This window comes from Myxocyprinus asiaticus, chromosome 37, assembly GCF_019703515.2.
Source record: "Myxocyprinus asiaticus isolate MX2 ecotype Aquarium Trade chromosome 37, UBuf_Myxa_2, whole genome shotgun sequence".
NCBI lineage: Eukaryota > Metazoa > Chordata > Actinopteri > Cypriniformes > Catostomidae > Myxocyprinus > Myxocyprinus asiaticus.
In genome coordinates, this window is record NC_059380.1 from 18,786,771 (window position 1) to 18,799,491 (window position 12,721).

General features: G+C 37.3%; 1 protein-coding gene across 1 annotated transcript in view; it reads right to left on the reverse strand.

The window, feature by feature from the left end:
- Positions 1 to 2,601: 2,601 nt before the first annotated feature.
- The window catches only part of timeless (timeless circadian clock), a 62,579-nt gene continuing 52,459 nt past the window's right edge, over positions 2,602 to 12,721 (reverse strand). The window contains exons 27-31 of the mRNA XM_051676438.1: positions 9,506 to 9,624; positions 9,132 to 9,351; positions 4,411 to 4,453; positions 4,248 to 4,324; positions 2,602 to 3,147 (exon numbers count right to left, since the gene is read on the reverse strand). Of these exons, the coding sequence (XP_051532398.1) occupies positions 2,996 to 3,147; positions 4,248 to 4,324; positions 4,411 to 4,453; positions 9,132 to 9,351; positions 9,506 to 9,624 (611 nt within the window). The 3' untranslated portion in view covers positions 2,602 to 2,995. The remainder of the gene's footprint in view (positions 3,148 to 4,247; positions 4,325 to 4,410; positions 4,454 to 9,131; positions 9,352 to 9,505; positions 9,625 to 12,721) is intronic.

A 12,721-nucleotide genomic window follows, 5' to 3' on the forward strand; every position in this document is an offset into this window, starting at 1 on the left:
AATCTGAAAAAATAAAATAAAATAAATTAATAATAATAAAAAAAAAAATCTTTGTGTCCACTAAGAAGGCAATAGGCAGGTCTTCAAACTGTATTGTCAACATCAGTTTTATGCTTGGATCGATGGTTAGTTGTTACAGTTGGGCAGCTTTATTGTTTCCCTCCTCATCCTATGCATGGGCCTGTGGCGGTGACAACTATGGGCCCAGGGGTTTTGTCGTCATCGGCCCTGAGGGTAATGGCTCCTATTTGCAAAGTCCCTTGCCCAATGGCCCTTTTCACCACACACATAGCATTCATCTGAGCCATCTTGTCTCCCACAGGGTCCTCGAGCTCGGCCTCGCCCCCAGCTAGTCTCTTGCTGCCGTCCACGGCCTCTACTTCGAGCCATTGACTTGGTTCCAGACTTCTAAAACATATACTGAGCATTCCCTAGTTTCTGCTGTTTTTCAGTGGCTTTCTATTTAGTATTTTATTCGGCGTGCTTGGCATGCTGGAGTTCTACTCCTATAGCCTGCGCTTCCCATCCGATACTGGGCAACTTTACGGCCTTTTACAATTCTGGAAGTAGGCCAAATTAACAAAATTATGTTTCAAGACCCCTGTATTGTCTGCGCCAGCCAGAAGGCACACTCATCGACAACAGTCTTTAGATATGCATGGATTTCGTCTCCAGTCTCACCTTTCAGTTGCTTTGTGTTGGTAATGGCTTTCCAGTCTGTGCGTAAAGGGTAAGCCAGTTTCACCCTCCCACTCATAGTGTCATATTTTATTAGTGCTTTCACGTCTATGTCCATAATTTCTGGTGGTGAATGGAGTGCAGGGGCAGTTGCACAACCATAACTACTGACTTCCTCCTCCTTTTGGAGTGGAGCCAAGGACTCAAGTGCTTCCTCAAATGCTCCTGCTGCTCTGTCCGTAGGTGGGCTTCCTCTTTTGTGTTTTCACAGCAACAAGGGCAAGAGTCTCTTGTTCACCATCTCTTTGTTTCTTCACCCTCTGCTCTGCTTCTCTTTCCCATTTGTTACACAGCATCCAATCGATCCATCTCTGTTTCTTCGGAGGCAGGAAATCCAGTATCTGCCTGTTTGTTTCTAGGGTTAAAACACTGAGAACTGCATGAGTCAAAGTGCACTTTGTAAACTTAGACCATAAGTGAACTTGCATAATCTGTTCTGGACTCAGCTTCCATTTTCTAACCACATCTTTCAAAGGCCCCTGAATCTCAGGGTCTTTGACAGTTTTGTAACAACAGTTCCCCATTTTAGTATAGCAAGTTCATCGCTGCAGAAATAATTACAGCTGTCCAATTTAATGTGCTGGATAAACTTCTGTCGAATATCTCACAAGCATGTAATAGTTTAATATCTTGAGTTGTAAAAACAGATTTTAACCCCAATTCCTTGGTTTTCCTAATTACATAGGGTCTCCAAGTCAATCTAGTAATAAAAAAATATCTGCCCTATCAAATCACCTATGGGATTGCTGAGGTAATAATCACTGGAGCTCAACCTGCTGTATCCTATCCCTAATAATGCTGGGTCAACAAATAATATTTGTTAAACCTGGTCACCCGTACGGACACTTTATGTAAATTAACCTTGTTATTAAGCTCCGGTCCTGCTATATGTCCAACTCCCACCACTATTTTGCTAAGTGATGACTACTAACTGTAGATTGTGCCAGCCAGACATCACTTCAGTCTACAATGATGAACTTCAGAGTACTAACTGCTGCCAAGCCAAACTGTTAGAGATGGGATACTTCACTGGCCACTGCCAGAATATCACTTAGGTTGGACTTGACCAAAATGAACTGCCACAAGCTTCCAGCCAGACTGCGATGCACCTCATTGACCTATGAAGTGAAATTTTGGTCATAGGATAACTACACTATCTTAAAATGGAATACATAGACAATAAATGAATGCCATCTAAGGCCTTCATCAGCAAAATAACAAAGGACAACACATCTACATGCACTTCCGCAGTCAATTCAGGATGGACTTCAAAGATACCTAGTTATCTTACATTTCATTAAAAATCTTTTTTAGTCTAAACACTGGCCACCCACATCAACTCAATTTAATAATTTAAGCCATGACTTGTATTACACATAGATAACTAATAACTGCCCTGGTGAGCCTGGCTTCCCCCAAGGCAATTTTCTCCATAAACTAACATCTTATGAAGTTTTGTGTTCATTGCCACAGTCACCTCTGGCTTGCTCACTGGGGGCCAAACTATAATTTTTAAGGCATGCTTTTTCAATCTCGTAATTCATTTGAACCACACAATGATGACTTTCAGACATAACAGCTTAATTTTCTGTTACAGCATTATTTTCTATAAAGCTGCTTTGAAACTGTGTGTGTTATGGAAAGCACTATTCAAATAAAAATGACCTGAAAATGAAAAGACAGACAATACACTGTATGCGACGAGAATTCTTTTTTTAAACTGCTAACTGAAACTTGCCTGACTGCATTTTAATGTTAAATGACTGCAGATGGTTACCTCAATTACAAAATGTAATCTTGGGTAAAAACCTTAGTCATGTGACAGCTATGAAACTTGAGCCTACAAAACTGAGGCAGCGCACATTAAAAATTACCATGTGCATTGCAACTTTTATTTGCCATATCAGATAAACACAACATTTATAAGTGAAAATGAAAACAATTGTCATTATTTTAAACAATTTCAAAAACAGAATGTTTGTGTCAAAATGTCCTAGACCAAGTTACCAAATTAACTTTGCATTGGAAGTAAAGACTGTATTTGTTTATAATTTCAAAATTTTTACTTTTAATATGGCCAAACAGTAGCTTGAGGTCTTTTTCCACATTTAAAAGTAAAAAAAAAATAAAATAAAAGGAAACCTATCAAAACTCATCTTCTATAAAGTATAACCCAAGAGTCTGAGGAAAAATTCTTCAAGCCAATAGTTCTTAGAAATCCTGTTTGTTTAGCTTCAAATGAATTTCTTGTTGTAAATTAATTTAGCTTTAATTTCAAGTTATCTTCATCCTCTTCATCACTGAGCACTCTTTTATATCTGCGTTTGGCTGGAGCAGCATGAGTCTTGCTGTCTGAATGGACACCACTTTCAGAGTTAATCCTGGATGAAGAGTTTCCATCTGTAATATCTGTGAAAAAAACATATTGTGTAGTGTCAAAAAAATAACACCTTAAAATACTGATTGAAGAATTTTTTGTACTTTACCCTTGTGTATCTCTACTTACATTTGTATTTGCACAAATTCATTACAAAACTATGTTAAGAGTAATTTTGTTTGGGTCATGTAGAGTTTAAGCTTTTTGGTGATTTAAAAAATAAATACATTTAATAACAATGAACAGGTTAAATGATTGGATAAAACAACTATTAATTACCACACATCTTCACAGATTAACTGAATTCCTCATGTGGCCAATTAAAGGTGTGGATTCCAATGCTACAGCAAAACAGATTTTATTTAGAAATTGTAAGAACCATCATCTTGTTCATCTACAGTTTGATATAAATTCAGACCATGGTTTTGAAATAAGTTGCATTCAGAAAGAAAATAAATAAAATGCACCACTCATTTGAATGACGAGAAGCGCAACACTGTGTCGCGGCTAGGACATCGCACAGGTATCAGTCACAGGGCACGTCGATATGGTTCAGGTGTCAGACGGTTCACACTGAAGTTACCAAAGTTTTTCTCCTCTTCAAGAATGAACAATGCTAGAGTCAATAATCTATGTCCTTTGATAATGATTTGGGTCGAATTTAATGGAAAACATGCAAATTGCGCTTCATGGCATGGCAGAAATTTGAGCAGCCTCCGGAGTCGTAGCTGGGAGTCACCGGCAGACTGAGCAGTGGCGGTGTGCATACCTTCATTGAAAACAGTTGTTTTGAATTTTAGAATGAGCTATGTCGTCTGCCAGATGCATCCGGTGTGCGACCCACTTAAACCTGCTAATCATCCTCTCTAACAGATCAAAACAACACTGAAATAACAACTGATCCTAAGGTTTCTTTATTGCTCTTGAAGTGCATTTCAGAAAAGAGCTTTGAATAGTATTTCAATTAATCATACACTAATGAGGAATAAAATAAATCTAATTTACCCAAATGTTTTTAATGTAGTTACACTACTGGAGACAAAAACCTTAAAAAAATGTATGAAGACATTCATTGCAACAGAAAAAAAATGTCTTGAGAAACTCAATTAGCTTTTGTGATGTTGTTCATTACCTCTGTGATCATCATCATCATCATCACTGTCCAATACTCTGCTTCTCTTCTTAGAGCTCTTGCCCTCAATATGATCACTACCAAACAAAATCACATTCAGTGTAAGAAACTCTTTACAAACATGAATAAAGCACCAAAGTGTTCAATCAGTGCCGTCACTAACCTTTGCTCCACAGTATCAGAACTGCCCTCAAAGGATGAAGAACCTTATGAAAAGACACAATCATTCAATCACTTTCATGAGAAATAAATAACTCACAATGGCTATTACAGTAAACCACAAGATCAATTGCAACTGCAAAATAGTAACAAAGGGGGTATTTACATTTGGACACTTAATAAAACTCTCCTCGAAGCAAGGTCATTCAGCTGCTCCATCATGACAAGACTGCTACCTCAAGATAATGCGCATGACATAGTGGATGTAAACGTGCACCGATTCGTATTTCCTTTAGTTGAATTTTTAGAAATGTGCTTAAAAATGTGAAACATTTAGATGAAAACCCAGCTAATGTGTCTCTGTCAAACTGAGCTAATTTTATAGCTAATGCCATTTTTGACGGGATTCAGAGATTTCGTCCGTACTTTCCGCATCCCGGTAATTATAGGGCCCTGCATGTGGTAACCGCAGTAAAAGTAAACTGCGATCGTTGAATTATTGAAAATTGCATCCCAAAGTGAAAAGGCCGCACCACAACACTACCATCTTCATTATAAACCGTCGTCATTAAAGTTTAGAACTTAAATGTTTAAGTGTTTAATGTCATATATAAATACTTAAACTATTTTGTCGGAGCAGAGATAACAGCATGGGCTGGTCATTACCAGCCATGCGTAAGTTACAACTTAGAGTAAATGGGCACGAAGTAAAATGTACACACTGCTAAATATTTTGAACATTGCACCATTAAACTAGGGTGAAACCTAACCTAACGTATAAACTAAATATTTACTGAAGCCTCCGACCTGGAGTAAAGGCTGGAATAAAAACCAAAAACCTGATTGAATGGCAATGAGCTAATTTTTTGCACAACAGACTTCAATTCTTTAGATATATGCGATGTCAACATTTACACTTGTTTACATTTACAAGAGAACGTTGTGTTAAAAATGACTTCTTAGCAGTTCTTCAGAAGGAAACATATCTAAGCGGTGCATTTCCCGGTGTGCGTCGCCCAGTGTCACTGCATGCAAAGTTTCAACACATAAAAAATAAATAGGTTTTAAAATAAATAAATCCTGTCCATTGTATTAAAATGAATTTATTCTTACTAATTTTAGAGAGAGTTTTTATTATTAGAATATTATTATTTAGCATACATATTTAAGTGTAATCTCTAGGCTTTTTATTTTTTACGGATTGTAATTCGGTGGAAATGTAATTTATTATAAATTATATTTACGTGAGACAAAAGAGGTTTCAACGTCAACCGTAACAGAACACTGAAATTCATAGCTTTTCAACACTTAATATAATGCGACTACACATTACTTTATGGAGAGCTTAAGACCTACATGCTAATTATGTAAGGATCTGGTGGTGTAACTAAATTAAGCACTGACTTAGTCTGCAAACTTGCAAGTAGTTACTAAGCCCTTAGTTTGAACATTAAGAGAGACCTTACGCACAGCTGGTGCAACCCTACCCAGATGAGCAGGAGCTTCGTTCGTGACAGTCAACCGTTGTTGTTCCACAATGCGCATTCACCAGCAGTGACAAAACCATACAAATCAGTGTATTTGACAACCATCCCAATCGCTAGCATGTTTTTGTACATGTAAAGCCCGGTTCACTTTGTACTATTTTCGTTATGAGACAAATTTCGGAAATCCTACGGGATTCCTGTTGTCACAGGTCAAAATTGGCTAATTTGAATTGAGGTAGTAAAAAGGATGTAGAATTGCAATTTGAATTTAAGTAGAATTAAATTGGAATGAAATTCCTTTATCAATACATATGTTTTTCAGAGTAACATGAAACATGTTATCACATGCATAATAAACGGGGTATTTCCAGAAACAAAAAAGTTCTGATACATTGAAAGATTTACTTGATTATTTGTTTTTGGGCTTAGCACCTTTCAGGAACGCAAGTAATGCATCTCAATGCAGCTTTTCTATTACAACATACGTAGTCGAACCAACAAACACAACAGCGAGTTGGATTAATGTCTTTATTTCAGTTCAAATTGGCCTAAACAAAATGTTTATATGGTTCAGTCCCACTTAGCCTCTTCCCAGCATGCACTGGGGCATAAATAATATGGTTGCATTGTTTGCCAATTTGAATAGTTTTTACATTGCTGTTGTTGATTTTGTTGTCATGGTGGGTCATTTGTTTTGCAATGTCAGGAAGAGTTTATTTCTCTAATAAAATTATCAATTTACTGATTGTTGACCTTGTCGTATTTTATGTACCAAGTGTTGAGGTCTGTGTGCGCCATTTTAAAATACTTTGTTTTTTTTTCCCCCCTCATAAGTGTTCATGTGATGAGTAAAAATTTGATATTACTGGATTAAGACAGCAAGCACATTGCTCTCTATGAAATACATGTTCATAGAAATGTGCATGAGATGCAAAATGTTTTTTCTACAAGTTAAAATCTTTTTTTTTTTTTTTTTTTACCAATTAGGGACTAAATAGGCATTCTTGGTAAAAATAATAATGAAATTATTTGTCACAAAAGGTGTCTTGGACTAATGAAATTGTGTAGTGTAACTGTTGAATTTCTTTGAATATCAATTCAGTGAATTCCAATTCCTATCATTCCACTTCAACTTCCCGTGGGGCGTGGCCAATTCAATTGAAATTCAAACTCGCAAATGGAAAGGGAGTTCCTTCTGAAATTTGCACAACCCTGATACATATATGCAGCACTGCAAGTATGTCTTTCATGATGACTAATGCTAGGCAGTAAAATGCCTAAGATGTGGTTCATTATTTGATTCTAAATTACTTTGCCGTACGTGTGTGCGCACTGTTTTTTCCTCCTCTGGGCTTGTCGCAGGCAAGATATGTCGGTGCATATCAGGTGCGTTCAGTGTTTAGGCTATATCCACATTAATCTGGATATATTTGAAAACTGCGTTTTTGTTTTCGAAACGCTCTCCATCCACACTGCCATTTTCAAGCGTTTTCCAAAAGAAACGTATGAAAATGCTTAAATCCTCTTATAACGCATGCGAAAAATCACCATTGCATATACGGTCTAAAACGCAATTGTCCTCGTGTTCCGTTGCTGGACATCAATGGCGATTAAACTTCCCGTCACCTTTAAAGGAATACAATGTGAATGTTGTACAAAGTAATATTTATATTTAATAACACTATCAAAGTGAATATCAGGCACAACAGCGCCGCTATAACAAGGGCCGCCATCTTGTGTTGGTTGAATAGATCACATGACTGGGTCACATGACAACAAATACGTCATAGTTTTCAGATATATCCGTATTCCCAGTCCACACTACAACGTGAAGACGCCTTTTCAAATTTATCCACTTGGGAGAGCGTTTTCAAAAAGCTCAGTTTTCATGGACAAAAACGGCGTCTCAGTGAGGACGGAAGGCCAAAATCGCAGAGAAAAAGATGCATTATCAAACGAAAACGTATTAGTGTGGACGTGGCCTAAAATGCCTCTTTCTAAAAATAAATAAATACATTCATACATTAATAATAAAAAAAGTTTTAGATGGTACATAGCAGCTTCTCCTGGTTTCTCTGTCATTACATTTCAGTAATTTGATCACACAAAGAAATTGTTAAAACCTATTAATACAAAATTAATTACAATTTCTAACAAAGAAATATTAAAACAGTACACAGTAATCTAGTAACCACGGGTAAGTGCGTACAGTCAATGTGACATTAATTGCGGCCACTTGCATTTAGAGCACTTGAAGCGCTTTGAATTTAAAGTTGCTCCCTTGTGCAGATTTAGTGAGAGCAGCGATCTCCTGACTGCTTCCAGTTTACACGGTCGTGATTCTTTGATTGTCACAGACTGACCGTGAGTCAGAAGAACAGTTTTGATTGAGGATAATATAATACACACACCACAGGAATACTTCACAAGAAGAAATCGCTGGATTTGCACAAGTTTTGTGAAGTTTGTGAATTAAATCTTTGGAAAAATAAATAAATAAATAAAAATATATTATATTTTTTATAATATATATAATATTAATATAATATATATATTATTTTTTCAAACTAAATACTGTATACCGTATGCATATTTGCAGATGGTATATGAAGTTATATTGCTATCTTAAGACAAGACATTTCAAATTTACAGGGAACGGTTAATTCATGCTGTTTAGCCAGATGGGTACTGGCCCCGAAAGAGAGCCTTGATTCTCCCAGGGTTGTTTTTCTCAATTAACCAACATCTTATGGAAATGTTCCTTGCCGCGGTCGCCTCTGGCTTGCTCACTTGGGGATCTAAAAACAAATATTATTAACTAATTAAAGCACAATCTACAATCAGATATTTATCATTTATGACTAAGCTATTTTTCTGATAAAGCATAATTTCTTTTACAGCTGCTTTGAAAATACATCTGTAGTGAAAAGCGCTACACAAATAAAAATGACTTGACTTGATAGTGGGAGAATGAAATGCGTAAGCATCATGAGCTCATGGCTGTATGCTCAATTATTATTATTTACTGCTTAAGACTTTGTTGCATATAATTGTGGTAACAAGATAAGTCGTTCACAAATCTCAGATTGCTCCTACACATGTAAGCAGGCGATTCTCGGCACCATGGCTTGCGAAAATTTTTCGGCCGTTGCCAACATTTTTTAAAACTACTTTAAATTTAGATTTATTGGTCGACCACTAGTGTAAATTCCCCTTAACTAAACTGTGTGGTGCTCACGGTTTGCATTAGCAGGGGTGTGTTTCCTGTGTCGTGAGAGCAGCAGGGCTCTCAGTGCTTGAGCTCTCAGCTCTTGATTATCTTCATCCTCCAGCATCTCTACAGCTCCACTGTTCTCCTTATCACACTCAGCTGCTGTCTGCTCGACCAGGTCTAGAGACGCTGCTAGAGTCCTCAGCTGAGACACACTGAGACCAGACGGAATCCTCCAGAAAGACTCCTGATGAAGAGAAGATGCATCAGAACACAACTTGACAACACTACAGATCATGCATCTTCAAACTCTTAACTTTGAATTCAGTATAAAAGCTTCTGATAGATAAGAAAATTGATAATATCAGAAAAGTGGCTGAGAATAAGAGGCCCAAACAAACCTGCTCATCTGCTGGTGCTCGGACACCAACTTTGCATAGAAGTTTTTGGAACATCTTGTTTTCCATAGCTTCCTCGTTCTCCTCTGTCAGAGGAACCAGTGCCACAGGATGAGAAACACCTGGAGAAAGATATATTTTAAATTATATTATTAATTAATTAACTGTTTTATTATTATTTTTTGGGATCTACAAGATAATGTAAGTTGTGCTTTCCAGTGCAAAACTCTGTGTGGTTGCCAGGGCATTGTGATTAAGGCAGTCACTATGGATTCTTTTTGTAATCAAGTAATCTGATGATTATTTTGATGATTAATCGAGTAAACTCTGCTTGCATCATGTTTTCAACGTGTAGTCACGTTTGGCCAAGATGCATTTATTAGCATAAATTTTGATTGTACTCTTCATTTGAATGATAAAAACAATACGAACTTGCATATAATATCTAAAGTCAACAGGCACCCAAAGCAGATATGTGTAATATAAAACAAATCCAGCTGACAATCACTGGCTACTCCATCCATTTTATAGCGCATATTTGTGACTTTAATGGCAGGCTCACGTCGAGTTCTGTATGCTTTCACTGACAAAATCACAGAGCTGTGGTTCGTTATTTCTGGGTTCCCACATTGAGTTTTTCCTGTGATACAGACCATAAATTATAAAACAGTAATCAGCGTGTGAACAAGGGTGGTTAACAGATTAATCAGTTAACCGACATTAACAATTTGATCGATTAATGCTACCGGTTAAAAAATACAATGTCACATATGCCAAGTTAAATACACCGGAGGGCACTATTTACCACATAAACCCATTGTGCACTGTGTTCTGCTCAGTCTAAAAGATCGGGAACCATGAAGCATTCAAAGAGTGCCGTGTAGGACCATTTTGTCTGAAGTCAACAATGTCCGATGCAAATTATGTTGTGTAACACTGAAATTTTGTATTAGCACGAGTACAAAGCAGTACCATCTGAACAACATACATCTGCACGCGTTCACTTCTACGAGGATGTGTGTACAACCGCGCATTTCATCTATGTTGCAAGGGAGACGATGTGATGTGTGTAAAACGATCACTAAGGATAAGTTGCCCATTAGTGCGGTGGAAGGCAATGGCTTCCAAGAACTGCTTAAGTACAATGAACCGAATGATCAAATTCCATCTAGGGGAACAATCACTAATCGCACTGAAGCATTTCAAAATTTCAAAATAGAAATCTGAAGAACTTGTAACCAGCACGGCTGGCTACTGCTGTAAGTGTTGCTATAAAAACAGATTACTGGACAACTCTTACTACAGAGAGCTATATAACGGTTAAGTCTTATTATATTGATGAAGAATGGCAGGTAAAATCAGCGGTTCTACTCAGAGCTTGTCTTGCAGACACACTGCTGACAATCTCTCAGATAAACTATTCAATGCAGTAGAGACTTGAGGACTGACTGTAAAAGTGATTGAATGTGTCCATGATAATGCAAAAATTATTGTGTCTGCTAATGTGTCTAGTGCCATCTCTGCTGGTATGCTTGTCCAGCACTTTAACAATAGCAATCCCGCAAGCAAGGCATTGGAGGCCAAACAAGATCAATTGCAGCTGCCCAAGCACCACCTCATTCAATCATGCAAAACTAGATGAAATTCAGTAGGTGACATGTTTTGAGAGACTTTTGGAACAATGGTGGGAAGTCACAGCTGTATTGTCTGATCGAAAAGTAACAAAACAAGATGCAATGACTCTTGAGATCCCAGATGAGTTTTGGCAAATTATGGAAGAAATCGTGCTTATGCTCAATACTCTGAAATGTGCAACAACAGTCATGTCCACTAAAACGGAGGTGTCAATCTCAAATGTCTATCCAATCACATTCTGCCTTCTTCAGAGAAACCTCGTCAGTGCAGAGGATGACAACAGACAAGTGGCAGAGTTTAAAACAAGGTGCGGGAGTCGTTTGCGAAACACATGCAGGTAGGCTGTCTGAATTCTGAACTGTTATGTAAACCCAGAATATGCACTTTATTTGATGGATTGAAGTATATTAGTTACAGCCTAATTTCATTTTGACAGGTTCATTGTGATTACTTGGTGTCCCAACCATCTCTGATAGCCAGCATGCTTGACCCTCGCCACAAACACCTTTGCTTTCTTACTAGGACAAGATGGGCTGCAAGAATGAATCTAGGAGACATTTTAGCTGTGGCAGAGATCAACCCGCCTGCGGTTACTAGTGAGGGCGTCGTTAATATTCTGGGAGAAAACTACACACACTGGGTTGATAATTCAGAGAATGTGACTGACTGCTATTTCAAAAACATTACACCAGAAATGCACACAAATCTCTTTCAGTGGTGGAAAACCAAACGTGCACGATTCCCACATATTGCAACTCTAGCAAGATGCTATTTGTGCATTCCTGGGACCTCCGTGCCTTCGGAACACATATTTTCGGCTGCCGGTCTTACCGTTAACAGGATGTGTACGAGACTGACCCCTGCTCATGTCGATATGTTGATCTTCCTGAACAAGAATAACTAGGATAGCCCAGTGGGATAATTTGAGAGTAGGCAGATTTTATTATGCCACTGTTAAATTGGCTAATGTTGTTATTGCCTCATATTGCCATTTATGCCAAACTTTACTATTTTTTATCAATTGTTAATTTTATGACTACTTTTTCTATATTTACATCTATCATGTAAGCCTGCTTGTCTCAACCAGTAAAGAATTGTTGACAAAACATGTTTAAACATTTGTCACATCTTTTTATGAACGGGTATTATCGGTTAATAATGGTGGTTAATCGGTTAAAAGAATTTGCAAGAAAAGTTATTTACATGGAGGATTGTATTTATATCCAAATGGTAATTATTTGCACAGAACAAAACCCAAACCAAAATTTGCAGAATATGAACTACAACCCCAATTCCAAAAAAGTTGGGACAGTATGCAAAATGCCAATAAAGACAAAAAAGTGATTTGTAAATTCTATTCTCCCTGTGCTATATTGAAAGCACTACAGCAACACATTACTTAATGCTTTGCCTTGTGAATTGATTTTATATATATACACACATACACAGTACTGTGCAAATGTTTTAGGCACTTGTGAAAAATGTTGCATAGTGAGGATGTCTTCAAAAATAATGTCATAAATAGTTTTCATTTATCAATTAACATCATACAAAGTCCAGTAAACATAAAAAAGCTAAATCAAT